This window comes from Apteryx rowi, unplaced genomic scaffold, assembly GCF_003343035.1.
Source record: "Apteryx rowi isolate R43461 unplaced genomic scaffold, aptRow1 scaffold_193, whole genome shotgun sequence".
In the NCBI taxonomy this organism is placed as follows: Eukaryota; Metazoa; Chordata; class Aves; order Apterygiformes; family Apterygidae; genus Apteryx; species Apteryx rowi.
In genome coordinates this window covers 178,487-198,472 of record NW_020448230.1, presented here as the reverse complement: position 1 = coordinate 198,472, position 19,986 = coordinate 178,487, and the positions used below count along the sequence as shown (strand labels likewise).

The window sequence follows — 19,986 nt, the reverse complement described above, 5'->3', positions numbered from 1 at the left end:
AGATGACTATTGCATTGATTTTTTTTTCTAACAGTATTTAATACAAACCCATACTAATTTTGTGTGGTTTATTACTTTTTAGGAGCTGCCAACACATGAAACTATTGAAGATCTCAAAGGTATCTTGAAGGCTTTATAAACTGCTTTAAACCTTTGTTTAATCATTGTTCGCCACAAAAAAAAATGGCACACGACTCCACAGCAGGTTCTGTCATGCCCCATGTTAGGAGCTGTGTGGAAAAGCTCAAGAAAACGATTTGAAGGGAATTCTAACAGAGTAAGTTTTCTCAGCTGTCAGCCAAGCTCTTTGGGCCACAACTTTTTGGTGAGTGTGGAAGCAGCTTCCCTGTTTTGATATGAGGAGATGGAAGAAGCTTTCCTCCCACATTCTTGAGAAGCTCTGTGCCCTCTGGAAGGCGTTGAAACAGGAAGCCACAGCTCACCTCACATCTTAAAGCCTTTAAACGTCATCTGACTGTAGACTCCTCTTGCCATTAATGATCCTTAGCTCATTAGCATAGATGTTTCCAGCCAGACATGTTCTGCCTACAGTTCCAGTTGTTGAGATGTCTCAGCATATTTCATGATTTTTCTGTTTTGTGAAGGYTGATCACTATATTCTATGGGACCATTTAGGTATTGCACTAGGTAATGTAACTAACTTTTGCCACATTGGCTTATTTTTTTTCTTCTGTCCCTAGGTGAGAATAATTCTGTGTAAAACATTTTAGTTCTGATGTTCGCTATTTCTTGTGAAGAAGTGGTTATTCTGATTATTTAAATTAAGTAGACATGCTGCTATACCTGTCTTGACCTGAAAGGGTTCCAGGTAAAGGCTAGAAAAGCAAATTTCATACATGTGAACACCCTTTTAATCTCAGGACACAATCTTATTAGTATGATTTACAGTATGCACACAACTTCACATAAAACACTAATTCCTATTTATCATCACAATAAAATGGCTTGTTTAACCATTCTGATGGTTATTCTCATATAAAGCAGTATCAATGCTACTCTGCTTGCTTTCATAGTATTTCACATCTAGCTAACCATTAAGATCCTTGCTTTTGAATTACTGTAATCATCTACTTTATTTGTGCTTCCGTCACTCTGCTCTCTAACAGTTTTTGCTAGCTGTAGCTCAATAATACATAGTGTTCCTATTTGTGAGGCCTAATTCCTGTATGTTTTTGTTAGGAGTTACAGTATTAGAAGAGCAGGCTGCACTACCAATTACATCTACCTCACCCCGTATCAAAGCAGATATATTACCCGTTTCTGCAGCCTCTGCTTCAGGTTCCACCACATCAGCAATAGTGGCAAAACCAGCTGCTATGGAAACAAGTTCTGGCAATGGAATAAATGAAAAAGGAGAGAAGGGACAGTCATCTGGACAGCATGGATCACAAGATATTCTTGTGGACAGGGATGTAGTTAAAATTTTCTCCAATGTTTCTCCATCACAGGGTGACATTTTAAGGACTGGAGTTTCTTCGGAGCCATGGGACAGTGAAAATTCAGTTATTTCAGATCACTTGAGTAATCCAAAAAGTTACAAAAGAGAGAATTTGCCAGATGGATCACCCCAGGCAAGCTTTACCAGTAGCTACCCACATTGCAATGCCATTGCAACCAAAGATCCCGACCATGTGGAAAGTTTGTGTAATGCTGATAATACCAATGAGGACCTTGACTGCTCAGACAATGAGACTGCTGTTGCTGTTGTTGACAACTCTCTTCCTGGAGGCCAACTATGTGAGCCCATTAAAATTGTTATCACAATGAGTAGTACACCAAATACCCTCAGTGACCTAGCAGGCTCTGTCTGTCTAAGGGCTCTGGGTACTGAGAGATCAAGCTCAGCCCTCAGCTCTAGCATAATTACAGCGGATCAGCAGAGTCAGCAAACTAATGAACAGCTCAGAATTCCTGTTATAACTTTTGATTTGTCTGATGACAGTAAAGGTAAGACTTGTCCAGAGGTCAGTGGAAGTGAAAGAACTCCGGAAGTTTTAAAGACAGATCTCTCATCCAACCAGTGTTCTGGCTATGAATCTGGTGATCCAGACAATGCAGTAAAGGAGCACAGCAATCCAGCAAATACTCCTTTAGACACTAACACCCATTCAGATCCAAATGAGGAGAATGCTTCTGAAAATATACAGGTCATGGCTTTCAATTCTAAAGAGGATCAACAGAACCTAGATCCACAGTCCTGCAGAACTTCTCAGGAAAAGAGGCACATTCGGGTGCTGAGTGTAGACAGTGGGACAGATGTACTTTTAAGTAAGAGTTTCATAGAGGTAACTGACAAAGAAAAGACCTTACCAACTTCTAAATCTGATCTGGAAGCTAAAGAAGGGCAGATGCCCAATGAATCTAACTTTCTAGAGTTTGTCTCCCTCCTGGAGTCCATTAATACCTCAAAAATGAAGGCATCCAATCAATCCACTGTCAAAATGGAGAATACGAAAGAAAATGGGCCCATTGGAGGTATGATGCATGATTTACAACCCTTGGAATAAGCAAGTCAGAACTAATTATTTATGGCAACTTAGTCTGGTCTGCAGTAGGGCAAATTCCAAGGGGAGAACTTTATTTAAAGGGTCAGGGAAGGGCTGGGCTGGGTAGGACAAGAAGTTTTAGTGAAACAGTGTGCAGTTTCAGCTGCAGTTTCTGAATATTTTTAGTTTCTTAAACTCCTTTGAAAAATCTTATGCTAAACACAGTGAGGGTCAAGTAGCTGACTAGTATTTCATACTAGAATAGCTTACATTTGGCAGGCCTGGGTTGTTGGCATACTGAAAAAAATTCTTACAAAAATCAGTATAGCTATAGTGTTGCACCTGCCCTTGCCCATCTTATCAGAGGCATGGAGTACATCTGGAGTACTGCATCCAGTTCTGTGCTCCCCAGTACAAGATGGATGTGGCACTACTGGAGCAAGTCCAGCGAAGGGCTACTAAGATGGTTAAGGGACTGGAGCATCTCTCTTATGAGGAAAGGCTGAGAGAGCTGGGCCTGTTCAGCCTGGAGAAGAGAAGACTGAGGGGGGATCTTATCAATGTGTATAAATATCTGAAGGGAGGGTGTAAAGAGGATGGAGCCAGACCCTTCTTAGTGGTGCCCAGCAATAGGACGAGAGGCAACAGGCACAAACTGAAACACAGGAAGGTCTGTCTGAACATGAGGAAAAACTTCTTTACTGTGAGGGTGACTGAGCACTGGAACAGGTTGCCCAGAGAGGTTGTGGAGTCTCCATTCTTGGAGATATTCAAAAGCCATCTGGACACAATCCTGGGCAAAGTGTTCTAGGTGACCCTGCTTGAGCAGGGGGGTTGGACTAGATGATCTCCAGAGGTCCCTTCCAACCTCAACCACTCTGTGATTCTGTGATGTTGAAGTCTTCTGTGTGTCTGCAAGTATTTAAAAAGCAGAATTGTCATTGCTGATGGTTTAACTTTTAACACACATGTGCATGGACACACACGTTCTTATAATTCCTGGACAGTTGTGGTTGGTTTATATTTAAAAATATCATCAATTTGTTCTTAGTAGGTAAGAGTTTTGATTTTTAGTTGCTTAAAATGAAAATATGTGTTTTAAAGAAGAAAGTTTGGGGGTTGTTTTCAGTGAAGGTCTGTAGTATTTTAATGAAAAATAGTATCTTTTCTTGCAAGATTCCATTTAATTGAAAGGACTTTCATTTACTTTTCATTTACCGTTCAAGAAAATCTCAAACAAGTATTTTAAAGACATATATGCACTGCAATTTATAACATTTCTATAGATAGACCTGTTCTAATTTGTATTCTTCATGCTGTCACCTTTGCTAATTCTCTTCCCCTCTGCCTCCTTTCTGTTATCAAGGAATATTGTTTGTAACTGCTTTATCAACTCTAGGCAAAACTGGCAGGACTGTTCCTTGAAGATATGAGATAACATGCAGTAGAGGTGTATGGAATCCCAGAGAACTTGCCAAGTGATCGGTGCAATTTCCTGTTTTAGAAGATGCGGGCCAAAGTCAAATACAACACCCCACTTCTTCCCCTTCTCAAAAATGTTATGTGTTTACCTTAGATCCTATAATAAGTTGTTCCTTACTAACATATATTCTAAAACAGCCTAAGAGGAAGTAATCTAAATAACCTGTTTTCCATTGAATGTGAGGAACTTAACGGAGCTCAGCAAAACCGCTTCACTCTTGTTTTAGAATCATATCCCTTTCCAAGGATAGGCTCTAGGGAAGCTGTTCTCCCCGACTACATCGACAGCCTCTCATTGCACAAAAAAATTCACAACTGACTTCAAAATTTGTTACTTTTTTTTAAAAAACAACTGTGAAATTCATGTTTTTTACCTTGTTAAGAAAAAGTAAGTAGATATTTTTATCTTCCCAATAGATTTTGTTTTCCTGTAGATTTCATTTGCCTTTCACTCTTCCTTTCCTAATTCTGTTTATTGCTCTGTCCTATCAAATGTACTACCTGCTTGTCTTGCTCCACCTTTCACTCGTGTCCATTTTTCCTTCCATTTTATATTTCTGGTTTTGTGACTTCTGCTGTTCTTCCCTTTTTCTATTTAGCCACACTATTTCTCTCCTATGCTACTTCCCTACTTGCGTTACGTTCCATATTACTTCTCTCTTGTCTTTCCCTCTGTTCTTCCTAGCAGTCCACGCTGTTGCTTTTCTAGTCTTTTCCACTCTCTTTAGCTCGCCTAAAGTCATTGCCTCCCCACAGCTTGTATTCAGTTCTCCTATACTTCTCCTCCTCTATATTGCCTAGTCAAATTTCGCTTCTTGTAGACTTACTGCCTCTCTTCTGATCTGTCAGTCTAATCTTACCCATCTCTGCTTCTCTGACTGTTTGTTCTGCAAAGTAGTTTCTGCTGTGCTCTATCTAGTTTATCAGTCTGCCCAGCTGGCTCCAGTCCATACTCTGCGGTTTCCTGAGGCACGTACTGAGCAATTTTTCTTTTGACTTGGGCCTCCTCAGCTGATCCATTGCTGAGCGACTGCCCCTCTTAGCGCCCAGACAGAGCTCCTCCATGGGCACTGTGCCCACCAAGGGTCACTTGGATGGAAGAGTTGCCTCCCTGCCCTCCCCATGCAACAGAGCAAGGGTTGTGGCAAGTGTATGGGGATCTTTGCTACCCCTCAGCCATAACAAAAAGAATATTTTCACAAGAATTTGACTTCTGTGTGATGTGACTTAGCTGGAAAAGATAGATGCCTAATTGAACTGATAAAATTTTAGGGGTAAGTAAAAAAAGTGTAGCTAATCTATAAATGGCTTTCAGACAAGTACCCTTGTGAATGTGGAAGACTAACTACATAAAGGAAAGGAACAAGTGACCAGAATAAATCAGATGAATTCATAGATTCCCCACTGACAACACCCTTCCCCCCACCCCCAAACTCCATTAATGTGTGTGTAGTCATTAGGCTGTAGACCTAGCAAACACAGTTCTTTTTACTGAAATCCGTACCAAAATTTCTTCCCTCAAACCAATCTGTTACTTTAAGTGACCAGGACTGAATTTCCTACTTTTCCGTCTGTATGTTTAGTGAAGTTAAGCTACATGTGTACATAGTTGAGCTGTCCTGCCTGTTTCTAGGGTGCGCTGAGCTGATGCTGGTTCAGCCCCTGTTGTCCTGGGAGAGGAGCTGGGACCAGGAAAACTGGAGCACTCAAGAACACGAACAGAAGCTGTGGCTTCTGTTGCTGTGTGGTGTCTCCTAGACCTCGTCATAGTGGTGCTGTGGGGAAAACGAGTTTGAATCTGAGCTTTTTAAGCTGGAGAGAGGTAGTTCAAAGGCAGTTATTTTTAAAAGCAAGTAGACTTAGTTTTCCAGTCAAGTCAGAATGTGCTGCTTGCTAAAATAAATTGCTGTCATTACTGGCTGCTTCCCCAAAGTAGGACTTAATTTTAGGAATGAGAAAACCTCTAATTTGTTTACAGTCTTGCAATTACAAATCTGTTTTAACACAATAGCATTTTAGAACAAATCAGGATAAATATTATTCCCACATTAAAGTGGTAGTTCAAAAAAACCCAGTGTGTGTGTGTGGGGAATATAGAGCAAGTCAAGCTATGTGCCGGAGATTTTGAGGGCGGAGGTTGTTTGTGTTTGTTTCTTGTTCTTTTAACCTTGCAAACCACTTAATTGGCAAAGGCTAATAATAGGTGTCTGGTTCAAATGAGCATGAAGTGCCCTGCACAGAGGTGTATATTAGGAAACGTGAGAAACTTGGCAAATTCCTGGAAAGCTAAATATTCAGAGCTGCGTGTAAGAAAGCTGATATTTTGCATAATTTGGAGAAGGCAGGGAAACTTGCTAATCAGAACAGTCTTGAACATGAGTCAATGTCAGAGCTGATTCTGTATGTATGCTTACTTCACATACTTGTGAATTGTGTGGAAGCAGAAGATACATTGTCTTGACCGCAAAAGCCTTTGCCAATAGACAGCTCAGTAAAATGCAATACAAGGAAATTAAAGCCTTGCTTAACCCCATCAGGGATGCCAGATTTAATGTGTTAAAATATGCTACATAAAAAAGCTGTCTAAGAGCTGTTCTGTCTCCAGCCCATCTCTTTTGAATCGTAAGAAAGTASCACTGCCACCATTGCTAAATATGACTTTCAGGCCACTGTCCTTTCAGTTTTGAATCAAACTTTCACCACCCACATAATGAAAGCCTGTTGAAGGGCAACTGCAAATTTTCTTCAGTCTTTGAGATGCATAGAGAAAGCCAGGTTTATTGCTATGCTTTTGGCTCCCCTGACATATCTGCAGCTGAGTAAGAGCAGCTGTACGTCAGATTTATGCAGGGCAAAGGCTCATGTGCTGTCTCTTCTGACACAGTTGACTTGGAATCTAGGACAGATAATGTTATCACCCGGGGAACAAAACCAGTCATGGGAGTGGTGGGGACCTGCACGGAAGAACAGAAACCAGAACTGCTTGACCTGAATTTAGATGTTTTGCAGGCTCTTTTTAGAAAAGGTACTCATCATTCTGGGCAGTGCACAAACCACAACCTTGAGTGAGTTCTTCTGGATCCCAGGCAATTATCCTTCTCCTATAAAAAGTTAAAACATACTTCTATGGGTATTTTTAGATTCTTCCCCCCCACCCCCCATGTGAGAGAGAGGGCTATAGCTTGTCATATGGCAATGAGGGAGAGGGGTCTTGTGCATTGAGTTACCTATTCAAATAACAGCCGTGATGTGAGGCTGCAGTAGGGGAGTTTGCTGCTAAACAAGTAGCACCTTCAGCACAAAACCCTGCTAAGTGTCCTGTCCCCTCTCACTCCATGCGCCAGAGGGAGACTATGTGGCATTTGATGCCCCCCTTTGGATGGAGGAAAATGGGGTGAAGAACTCAGTTCTCTGCATCTGATGCTCAATGTGTAAAGCTTGACAGGCTGAGATTTTAAAATTTCAGTCTTTAAATCAAAGAGATAATAATACGTTCAAGGGCAGGCTGACATCTGTAAAGAAATTATGAGGGTATTTCAGAGGTTTGTATTCTGACATAATTGTTAGGTTTAGTGATTAGACTACTTACTGTGAGCTCAGAAACCTTGATTTTATTTCCAGCTCTGCTGTGGACCTAAAAAGATTATTTTGAGCAAGTCACTTCTGTGCTTAAGTTTCCCTGTCCTGTTACAGTCAGTATCACTAGTTTTTCCTACTGCTTCAGGATTAATGTTCAGCTCCTGTGTGCTTCTTCAGTGCCCATACTGAACTTCTACAGCAGTTTCTGGACTGTGTCAAGTTTCCCTGGGCTGCTGTCTTCTGGTGGGTGCCCAGCTTTAATGTCAGATTTTTCTTTTAATGATTTGGGGAATAATAGGCAATTTTGGATTGTGGATAAAGTGCATAAGTTAGATGTTTCTGCTAAACAATCAGTGAAAAAAGGGTTAGGAATGTCAATTAAAACATTGTTTTTTTGTCCTATATTCCCCAGAGATATGAATGGGACAGTTCATACCTCTTAAAGCTATTGTTTCATGTGAGGTACTGACAAGAGTGTAAAGAGATTTGAAATCAGTTGTCTCTGCAACCAAATGGGCAACAAATATATTTTAAAATGAAACTTTCTATTTAGGAACATAGTTTTGTGGAAAGGACTAGATTCTGCAACAGAGCAATTAAAGAACAGAAGAGACTCAGGCTTAATTAGCTCAATTCTGCTTGACCAGATTTCAAACCAGATGGCATTTGAAATTATTATGACAGTGGCATTTTACTTTACAAGAATGAGCTGTGGAGATTGGGGTAGAGGTATGCACATACAAGCCACGGGAAAAAGTCTGGGAGACTCTGGAGAAAAAGTATGAAGTAGAAAAAAGATTTGGAGAAATGTCACAGTTCAATAAAATTTCATTCTAATTACCGAATAAGGTAAGGTAACTTTAAAGTTGGGATAACTAGCTGTCAGTATTGTGATTATTGTTTGCACAAAGGCTGCTTCATTTAAACTGTAAAACCTCTTTCAGTATTATCCTGGTGTGGACCAAAGGCTTATGTACACAGGTGATTTGGGATACCTAAAATCAGTTTCACAAGTGAAAAAGTTACACAGCAAAGGAAATTTTTGGCAGTGGGACTGTATTTATATTAGGGGCTCATTTGGTAGCATTGGTATGTTATGTTCTAGGTAATGTTGCTATGCTGTTAAAACCCTTTAGTGTAGGTAAAGCTGAAAATGTTTACAGAGAGGTCTTTTATTCCCGTATAGGAAATATGTTTATGTTGGTAGGGATAACTAAGTGATGCATCTTATGCTTAACCAAAATATGAAAATGGTGTACAGCCCAAGCCTCAGTTGTTTGTGCAGGACTCTTCTGAATCACCCTTCCTCAAGCCTGATGTAGCCATGAATCTTGATAGTTCCACTGATCAGATTTCAGTCATAGGGAGTATAATTCCCAGCTAAATTATGAAGTTAGCTGCTAAGCCCAGGTCTGTACTTGAGGCTTCTGCTGGCCAGCCATGTGTACATCAGAGGTGTGTGGAGCAGTGATCCTGACTAATAGCTCTGGCCAAGGCCACAGTGAAGGTGCAGATATACTGACATACTGTGCCTTTATTCTTCCTTTACTCTTGGAARATATTTTCCCCAGTAACTTAAAGTTGAGCTTTGCCAGCATAATTTTCATGCAAGGAGTGTTTTGCTGATGTAGAGCTCATTACGTACCCTGGCAGAGTGCTCCTAGTCTAGACACTTCTATCTCCGTTTAAGTAAGTCACTTGGAAGAAAATGAGTAGGAATCATGAAAACCCATCACAAACCCATCATGGCCTATCTTTCCAGTGCTAGAAGTACTCATCACCATTATGTTGTCTGATTGGCATATAAAACCTGTAAGAAGCAGTACTATTTATGTTGTTACTGTTATGGCTCTTTACCACTGCAGGGGAAAGAAGTCTGAAAGGCTTGTGGTTTGGAGTGGAAAAGAGAGAGGCATTTTTTAAAGCCACTAAATAATCAAATTAAAAAATCTTGTTAATTGTTCCAGCCCTAGAGCCAGTTTTAGACAATATGGGACCAATTAGATTATTAAAACCAAAATTTCTGATCACTATCAATGATTTTAGTGCTTAAATAGTCTTTAAGAAAATGATTATGATTAGGTGTCTATGGCTTCTTCATGTCCCTCAGGTACAGTTACATGATTATGGGGATGCTTCAGTAACACCACAGTTAAATAAGGCACAGTTTCAGCTTAAAATGGAGTTTAAAATTTTAATTAGGAAAGAAGAAAAACGTCACCCACCCACATGGTTCTTAAGTAGGAGAAAGTAGGTCTGGAGCACCCATAGAATTTTGTGTCCATGCACAACAGGATACAGAAGATTTCCTTTGAACAAACTTATGCTTATTATACTTATTGCACAAGAAATCAAAATCCATGATTGTCATTTGCTGCAGAAAGGTAGCAAGAGACTGAGAACATTGCCAGGGTTGTAGAAAGATTTCTCCTCATGGAAGCTGAAGGAACGCTGCTGTTTCAAGCAAGAGTTGGGTGGTATATTTACTGCCCGCCTTCTCTTGCTTCTGGTACCCTGGCATGTTAAACATCTAGTTAGTCTGTGGCCCTGATGAGGTTCTTCAGGTTTGGTGCTGCTTGTTGTACTTTACATTAGGGCTGAGACCTGCTGGGACAAGATGCGATGGCACAATTAAAATTGTTCTCATGCATTGTTTTTGGATTATTTTTTCCAAAAAAGGATTGTTTTTTCCAAAACTGAATTTTTCCACTAGATTGTTTTTTCCAAAAAATAAGTGCGAATGTCTACAATGAGCACTGGTTATGTGGCAAAGCTAAGGAACTTGCGCGAGTGTCTGGGATTTTAGGATATTAGAGGGGTGTGTCCTGTGAATTGAAACCAGTATAGAGATGTCTTAACTCATTAAGGTAGGTTTGTTTGTAGAAGTTGATCTGTGCATCCAAAAGCTTGTCTGCTTTTTTCAATGATATCAGTTGGTCTAATAAAAGGTATTATGTCTCTGTACAAGCATGGAATCTGTTTTATCCTTAGACCATCTTAGTTATGACAACACTATTTCCTGACTGGTGACTCTTGTGGGTTAGGATGATTAGATTTCTAAGGCATTTAAACAGCAGGGATGCAAGAAATCTAGGTAAATACATTTCAATACACCTTGCTAAGTACAAGAAGCTACAGGGCTTACTGCAGCATCTCTGTCAGGCACAACAAAACCCAACCTTTTTCATTTAAAGCATAAAATTGTGTGGCTGCTTATGGTGGTGATGAAACCACTATCCTAGATGCACTTTCAAATCCTAACTGATAACTTTTTCAGCTTACAGTCGAAGCAAGGTTGCAAAATATTTTCTGTTCAACATGAATGTTAATAACTAAAAGAGACTACCAGTAGAAAATTATACACATATAAGTAAATGATTTACATGTGTAGTGAGGTAATGTAATTGATGCATTCAAAATAGTAGAAACAGGACAAATCAGTTATGCCTATTTTGAAACCTATAGTTCAGCATTTTCCAAACATGAAATCTACTGTGAAATCATTTAGCCAGTTTGTCCTTTATCCTGCATCAGGTTTGAGGGGGTAGGTCAGGGGTGTTAGCAGTTACCTGCTCTCCTGTACTACAGCTCTATTTTCTTGGAGGTGCTGCTTTTCCTGTTGTAGCAGGGGAATGGGCCAGTGCTTTTGCTTTTCCTCTGTCTGTATACCAAGCTAGGGAACCAATTAGGGCCTCCAGGGAAGCAACTTCTTACTGTGAAAGAGCAGGGACAGATTACTTCCCTCTGGAATAATAGAAGAAGCAAAGCATAATTGTCTCTCATTTATCCATTGCTCCATTGTCTCTTCTTGAAACAACCCTTTCACATAGCCTTCCTAAGTCAGAATACCTCCTCATTCAGATTTATATGATTATATTGCTTAAATCATTTTAATGGTTTTCATAAAATGAGTAATTGTTGCAGTGTTTAGCTTTCCTCTTTAAAATGTTCTTGTTCAGATGTTAATGAACAAAACTCTTGATGGTCATCCGTGGAGAGTGGCTCTACTTCACTGCCCTGTTTTCCAGATAGCCAGATGATAGAGAGAAAAGAAGAAATGGTGGGAACAGAAAAGCACTGTGAGCAACTTCCTAAACAGGAAAGATCAGATGTACAAAGCCAAGATCGTGCTAGTACTAGTCCGGTGCTACCAGAGCCTGCCAAATTTTCAGCACTGTAAGGCCATTTTACTTTACAATTTTGTACTTCAAAGATATGATGTAAGCTGTTTTGTTTCACTGAGTAGAAATGACATAAACTTTTAATTAACCTCTCTTCCTTTTTGTCTTATTGAGAACAAGAAAAAAGTTCCTCATAGTAGTTTTGAAACATTTTTGTGTCAAGTTACCAGGGCAACAGGCAAAGGCAGATTATCTACCGGGTAACTTCTCAGCAAGATAGTTCTGTCTTGCAAGTAATAAGTGGACCTGAGGCGTCTGTACAAGATGAGCTATCCGTGGATGCAATGCATGTGTTCATAGATGAAAATGGTGAGTTTCTGTAGTTGGAATAATTACAATGTGTGAAGAAATTCCTAAATAAATCGTGGACTCCTTATAAAGATATTTCAATTCTTGTCTGTTACTGATGGCGTTTCCTGTGTGCATGAAAGAAAATGGCTTAGTAGTTTCAAGTCAGATCAGAAATAACTGGAGAGTTCAAAGCACAACAGGAACCATCTCAAACCTGAGGTTTGCACAGTGCCATATCTGCCAGAGGTTTGATCCGTCTTTCAAACATCATCTTCAAGAAATGCAGACTTAGGCATGTCTTTGCTGAAGAACCCATGGCATTTTCTGCCTGATGAGAAATTATGCACAGGGATGGTTGGGCAAAATGTTCCTGTTTTTGACTGCTGTGTCCTTCAGATGAGTGTGAATAGTTGCTGGCTCAGACTGAACTGTCTCTGATAACACTGGGGTTGCTCTCATTCAGAGTCATGGTCTGCTACCTCTTTCAAGAGAATTAATGAGTGAACTAGTCTTTCTCAATGCCTGTGCCTGGAACGCAGCTGCTCCACAGCTATTACTAGAGGTCGAAGCTGTAATATAGTTGGTGGTGGTTTGTTTGAACTCCATGTAGTGCTTTGTGAGCTACTGGCCAAATACCTCTGAATGTCAGTAGTCGCAAAAGCCTTACTTCCCTTAAAGCTGCCTTCAAAAGCAGTACGGAAAGAGTACCAGTGGTAGCTGTGTTCATGACCCCAGAGATGTTTTCTTTTCCACCCTTTCTTGCTGGCCCTGCAGCTCCTGGTGTGCTGTGGGGCTAAGAACAGCTGCCAAGCAGGGCGATGGCATGACCTCTGGCTTAACGAACAGTGCCCCTTTACTGTTCAGTAGGTGTGCAAGGGGAGAGTAGCAGTGGCTGTACTTCTAGCTTGATTTTTCACTGCTTTGCTCTTCCTGACCTCACCTCTGCAAACTGAAGGAAAAATTCTAATAATAATTTTGTATTTTACAATGAACTTATATTGGTAGATGGGCTTTACATTTATTTCAGATACCTATAAATGACTGTGGAACGCATAAGCCTGTAGCAAATCTGTTTCTCTGGGTATCCTTTTGAGTAGGATTCCTTTTCTTTGCTCTCATGGAGTCTCGTACTCTGCACTGGGAAAAGGAATCAGATTTTCAATATAATTTCTGTTTTGATTTATCTCAGGTTTCCAGTTGTTTGAGGGTTAATTTGTTTTCTGAAGTTTTAAAACAAGCTTAATTTCCAAAATGAAATCTACCTATCTTAATATTCCTGACCTAAAATACATTTTTGATAAATTTTATATGTAAAACAAATGATCACATCACTTAACTGATTTCTTTTCTCTGTATGTTCTAAAGGGGAAATTAGATCCTGTTATTTAAAGGCTGGCTGTCAGAAGGAAGGAAATTTTCGACATCAGCTATCAAATTGTGGTTGTATTTCAAATGCTCAGTAAGTAAGCCCTTATTTTTAGATATGCTAGTGTTTCCATTGGTGGAAGCTATGAAGCTAATTGTAGCTGTGAAAGATGCATGTAAAAGGAGTATCAGAGAATAAATGTGTTAATCTATTTTAGAGATGTCAAAGCATGAATTTTTTCTTCTGTGCTAAAACACTGACTGCCTTGTAAGATTATTGATAAGGAAAAGTGAGAAAGTAAAGCAGAACTAGCCAGTTTGTTTTCATTATTTTCTAGGAATATCCAAACTCAAATGCAGAGATAAAAATGAGATTGCAAATAAAACAAAGTAAATGGGACTATGTTATCAACTTATCCCCCAACCTTGTCTTCTTACTCATTTGTCCTTACCTGTTGGGTCTTTTATAGATTTTACTGTTGTATCTATTATCAGCCAGTGACACTGCTTCCTGTGGACTCTAGCAGCCAAGCCTTTCACCTTGCATGAAATCTCTAATGAGCACTCTGAAAAAGCATCTGAATGTTTGGTTTTTTTTAAGGGTCTTTTCAGAGTGATCCATATAAATCCCATATTCATAACTCTGGTTTCTATTCTCTTCGATATGATCTGTTCTTATGCTTATCTGTAAAAAGAATTTTAACTGTTCATAAAAGTTTTTATTGAATTTTTTTTATTTTTCATACTGTTATACAGCATTTTGAAAAATTGAGTGAGGGGGCGAGAATGGTCATTATTAATAGTAAATATTCTTCTTAAAGTGTTTGGCTTTCATTGGAGACTTTTGAAAAATTTGGGACCATGTTAAGAACAGTGCTAACCTGTGAGATAGAATGCTATCACCAGAGACATGAGAATAATGTTTTTTTTTTTAATTCAGTGGGCAGACATTAAAAAAAACAATCTGAGTTCATTCCCRGTAGAAATGTTCTAGGTTTCTTCAGCAAAATGAAAATGGTGGTTTCAGTCGTGACCTAAAATTAGACACTTTGCTTTGGGGCTATTTAACTCTTGCAACTCGTTTGTTTCACCTGGTACAGAATATATTTTCTCTCTTACTCCCTTCCCCCCATATAACTATGAACTGAATCTGTCCTAAATTCACAAACTGTTTCAAGTCCCGTGACATTTCTCAGTTAATGTTTCTTTTGCCAAAAAAGAATAATCTTCCATCTTATACAAGAAGTCCTTCTAAAGCTGTCTTTGCTAGATGCTCCTCTGACATCTTTGTCTTCCTGTACTATATTAGATCCTGGTTTTTAGTTTGTGGTTTGCAGAACTCTAGGAGTGTGAGTTATTTTTAAGGAGTCTGCTAAAGGTTGTTAACAAAAGCAAGTTCAGATACTCTCAACAGCCATTTACATACATGTAATTTCTAAAGATTTGCACCTTTGTTAGAAAACTCAGAGCACAGTAACAGTTCAAACTGTGGAACAGAACAAGTCAGCAAAGATGGTTATTAGTGGGTTCCTGGAGTGTTTTTGTTTAGAAGGCTGTGGGAAGGCAGGACACAAGCTTTTCTAAGAACAGAGCAGCATGAAGGAAAGTACAAAACAGAGAGTTCCCATGGAAAACAAGGAAAGAGGACCAGGAAGCATGAAGTGTGCCCAAAATTATTTTTTGCAAGAGCAGTTTGTAATGTGATTAGGCCAGTGAGATTACTTAAAGCTGTTGGTTCAGTCAGCAATTCCTACTGTCTGTGCATAGATTGAATGGTAGCATGGGAAGGAGAGGGTTTTTTGTTTTTTTGTTTGTTTGTTTTCAGATGTTGGGCATCAAGTAATTTTGTACTTAGACATTACTAAACATTTATAGCCTATAGAAACAAGGCAGCCAAGTATGATTATCTTCCTTCAAGCTAGTTCAGGGATGAGGCATCTTCCCTTCCCCTTCCCCTTTTGTCTGTTGTTGCATTGTTCATTGTGCAAGAGTCCATACCAACAGGAGATGGTGCTCTTGTGAAAGGGTATTAGAAAATAGTCATGAAAAGCATCTTGAGAAGTGATCAGCCTATTTCCCAGCCCCAGCACAAAGTTAACTAAGGAGAAGATGATGACTCTGACAGTGCTTCTTTGTGAATACTTGAGACAGTGCAGAAATCAGCACTCTGTGGTGTCTGCACCCATTGAGGAGCCATGCAAATTAGATTGCATGAGTTCAAAGGATGCAGGAGAAAAATGCCTGGACGTAAGAGGTGGCATCCTCTTTGACGAGAGGGGTAGAGTTTTGAGCTAAAGTGAGCTCAAATTTCAGAAGCTAGGAAAAGCAAAGTCTGTGGAGAACAGTAGGTAACATAGATCTGCCTTAATAAGTGTATAAGCTTTTACAACACTTTTTACCAGTCAAGCTTGGTTCATAATATTAAGATGAAGCTTGCTGCCAAAGGGAAAATGTCAAACTGAGTTGAGCTAGTGGAGTAGTTACATGGATGCGCGTGGGCTGTACTCTGAGGTGCTTGTCTGTGGGTAGGAAAATCATGGGATTTTGGCCCAGGCCAGGGGATGGCAAAAAGCCTCTCACTTTGGGAGTGTTTTCCATGTGAGAAGCAGCAGATCAGAGGTGCTGACATGCTTGGAGCTGTGGCAGTTCTGGGTAACAGTGCAATTTGTGAAGGAGGAAGGAATTTTGATTTGGGAGGGTATGAACGCTGCCTGGTTTGTCAAGAATAATCCAAGTGGCTTATGAACTGGCCAAAGGTAAATACTTTTTAACTAAGTCAGGTGAAACTGGAGAAAGTATTTAAATCTATGAAGTATTTAAATATTACTTAAAATAAGCCATTAAAGGAAGCTTTGAGGTAGACTAATGATTAACAATCTTAAATTCAAATTATAACTCACTATTCTTGTCTATTGAGTCTTACTATTGTCTGCTGCAGTAGTTAAGTCTTAAGCAGTCTGGCATTTCACAACAGAAATTATTAGGAACTGAAACTACAGTAGTATTTCTATGGCCTATAAACAATAATCTAATCTTTTTGGCATGGCTTCTGTAAATCTGCTTCCTACAAATAATACCAGAGTCTTAACGATGTCACTGTGTCACAGAAGTGATGCTGTGTTGTGACTTTTTTGTCTTTACTGTTGTGTGCTTGCTGCTCTTTCTTTGTTTGTAAAGGCTAGGTGAACAATCTAAGAGAATAAGAATGCATTAAAATGTGCCAGGGAAAGCAAGAGTGTCTAAGTTTGAAAGAATTTATGCTCTTCTTCCTTCAGAGTCTCCCTGGCCCTGGAAACTGTATTTTTTGAGGGGATTGGCTGAATTCAAATATCAGCTGTCGTTGCCTCTTACTGGCTCTACTCCACTGTGGAATGGTCTTCATAGTATTCTCCCATTTATCAATGTTAACATATATTCCACCAGTTTTGTTGTTTGTATTCCAACTATAGTAGTTGGCCTGATCAGAGATACTGGCTGTACCTTCATTCCTTGTCCTGGAAATTATCAGAATGTCTTAAAGGTAGTAAAATACTGTCTTATTAATCATTTTTAAAATTATCCCTTAGTTCTGCCAAGGCTTATAGGGAATTAGAATTGTTTCAAAGTGTCTCTATGTTTCTAGTCACCAAAGCAGTTCAGCTCTTTTAATATTTCAAAACTTAAGTTAAATTTAAATGAGGACCTTAAATTGTAACAATCATCAAATAAGGTATTTCCTTTTCCACCTTAACCCTCACTTTGGCAGTGATTCTTGATATTAAGTTTGGTGGTAAGTTATCTAAACATTGGCAGGTAGCTAATCAATTCCCCAGTTACAGTCCATGTCATTACCCTGACCCCACTTTTGTCTGTTGTCTTGTCAGCAACACCTCTGGCCAGGACGCACTGTGCAATGGATTCCCTGCTGCGCTAATTGCCTCTAAATCTGATGCTTCCATTACCTAGCCAACCTCACCTCTAGCCATAAATCGCTTTGTGACAGGCTTTGGCAAGACAGAAAACGTAGTCTATTCTGAGTGCATGGATTACATTAGAAACTAGGTACAGAAAGACCATTGGAATCTATTTTGGAGCTGGAAATTTGAAATAGATTTCCCATCATGCAAAAAAACCTCTTCTACCCCATTACACTATGATCTTTACCAATCTTTTTCTCTTGTAGAGTGAAATGTTAGTGTTTGTACGCTGTGTGTTTTTTGTATGTGGTTGCCTTCTGGAGAGGGAGAGAAGGATGAGAAAGCTCATGTTTTTGTAAAACTGGTGCCTGGCATAAGCATGAACCGCCTTGTTGCTTGGTTATTTTGACTTTTGACCAAAAGGTTGCTAGGTTTGCAATCTTACCTGTCTTACCTGTATAGCACAGTTACAAGTTCCAGTTAAATTTCTTCCTATTGGATGAGTGATACAAGGTAAAACTCTCAATCGTTAACAATAACACATCTTTAAAAATATGAAGTGTAAAATGTACAAGTTAGAGCAATGTTAGAGTTATATATGTTTTCAGGGTCAATAGAACAAGCTGGTGTTGTGAAGTATCTTACAAATAAGGAAGTGTCACTGACACCTTTTCTGTCTGCCACTCTATAGCAGAAAGCAGATGTTTCCCAGGAATTTCTTTAATTACTTTGAATGTCTCATGTAATTAAATAACTGAACYGGTTATAATAAGCAGTCAAAGAGAGAAATGTGATCTATCATATTATCTAGGCATTACATGAAAAGTGGCTTGTAAATATCAATGAAAGCTTAAATTTCTAAAATTACAGTAATTATAATTAATTAATGATTAATGAATTAATGATTTTTGCATCAGTTTTATGATCTGTCTTCAGAAGAGATGTTAATTGGGCCATAAGGTATGTATCAATGTCAATGTATAAATTCTACAGCAATCGTATGTTCTGTGTATACTTGCTGTATCAAGCTACTGTATTTTCAGACCTGTTTCACTGCTTTGCTAAGTGTGCTTTCTTTGCATATTGAGGAATTAAAACACGCAAATTTAAACAAAATTTTGTATTCTTGTTTAGAAAGCCAAGCCACCTCTAATGTAAAAGAAAAACAAGCATCAATATTTTTTACCTTTCAGTAACACAGCTTTCCTCAGTGCATGTTTGAAATACTGCCCTTTAAGGATTTCGTCTTTCTAAATGACTGAGTATAAGAGATTGATCTGTAGGGAAGTTATGCCTCCTGGTTTCACTTCAATGAAAAGCTCTGTTCAATCAATGCAAACTATCGCAGTTTATTTTCCCAAGTAACAAGTGGTAAAATGATATATTGCCTGACTCTATAGCCTACAAAAATTGGTCATTGAAAAGGAGTGGTCAAATATTCAATGAGTGGGGTGGTCATTTCAGAATTCAGTGATGAAATTCAAAACCGTTTCTGTATCTGCTTTCTTCATTTACGTTGCAAAAGACAACAAAATGTAAATTTACAATAAACTTTAGGTCACTGTTATAATACAGTTTACTATTTTGATACTTTGTATATAATTCTGCTCCTACCAAAAATGTATTCCAATTTTTACTGTGTGTAAAATTGTATCCTTAGTAATGAAAGGAATAGTGCTTGGAGAAGCCTTAAAAACAGAATCCAGTATCAAAATATAATTTTGTTAAATAACTAGCTAGATTTGCATGATAATGAGAGAAGCAGTCTAAAGACTATGTACTCAGAATACTTGTTCTTTCTGCTTTGCCATTTCAAATAATTTTGTAAATATTCCCATATCAAAAATGAGCTCTCCAAAATTTCCGTAGTACCATAACAGCCTGAAGCAGTTCCCAGGCAAGGTAGCATGATGGCACTATAAAACTCAAATGCTTTCCTTCATAAGTTTTACTGATGATCTATCACCTATCTGATGATGGTTTTTATTTCAGCATAGCATTTTGACAGCTAATGTGAGTGAATTTAGTTTTGGTAAGGGCTGGATTCATTTGCAAAAAACTGTTGCATTTTTCCCATGCTGTTTTTGCTTGGATATATTGCAATCCATCTCTGACATGTCCATGGGTACTCAGATATGAAATGAGAATAGGTAATTAAACATCCTTGAAAAGCAAGCCAGCGTAGGGTCATGCTAGATATTCATTATTACTTATGGGTGTGTGAGCATCTTTCTGTGCATCCTTATTTTTGTTTCCAGTGAAAGCACAGATTTTCTTGGTGTGTATGCATGTGTATGTGCTATGGTTAACTGCACTTCCTAAAATACAGAAGGTGGTCCACACACGAAATCCTTATGTGGTTCTGTCCATATCAACCCAGGAATGCTTTCTGCACAGTTGAAAAACTGAGATGTGTATAGCTCCAAGGCAGGAAGTTTTTTGTCGAGCTTTTTTCTTAAGTTGAAAAAAGTTGAAGGCTACTTTTTGAGGACAAGCCAATTCTATCTGTCAAATCATGTATTAGATCTTCTAAAGTCAACTGAAATTGTGCCCACACAAGCTTTGTAGGCATTTGGCTGTGTATATTTTCTTCAGGAAACAGTCTAGGTTTTAGTGAATGTGATTTACAAGAATATTGCATGTATTCTTTAGCCTATTTCCTTCTCTCCTGTATTAAACTCCTGT

At 38.8% G+C, this 19,986-nt stretch overlaps 1 protein-coding gene across 1 annotated transcript in view; it reads left to right on the top strand.

The window, feature by feature from the left end:
• Window positions 1–19,986, top strand: part of PCNX2 (pecanex 2) — a 166,362-nt gene that overhangs the window by 13,393 nt on the left and 132,983 nt on the right. Inside the window, exons 5-9 of the mRNA XM_026062780.1 lie at window positions 83–119; window positions 1,201–2,496; window positions 11,597–11,744; window positions 11,913–12,058; window positions 13,406–13,499. Of these exons, the coding sequence (XP_025918565.1) occupies window positions 83–119; window positions 1,201–2,496; window positions 11,597–11,744; window positions 11,913–12,058; window positions 13,406–13,499 (1,721 nt within the window). The remainder of the gene's footprint in view (window positions 1–82; window positions 120–1,200; window positions 2,497–11,596; window positions 11,745–11,912; window positions 12,059–13,405; window positions 13,500–19,986) is intronic.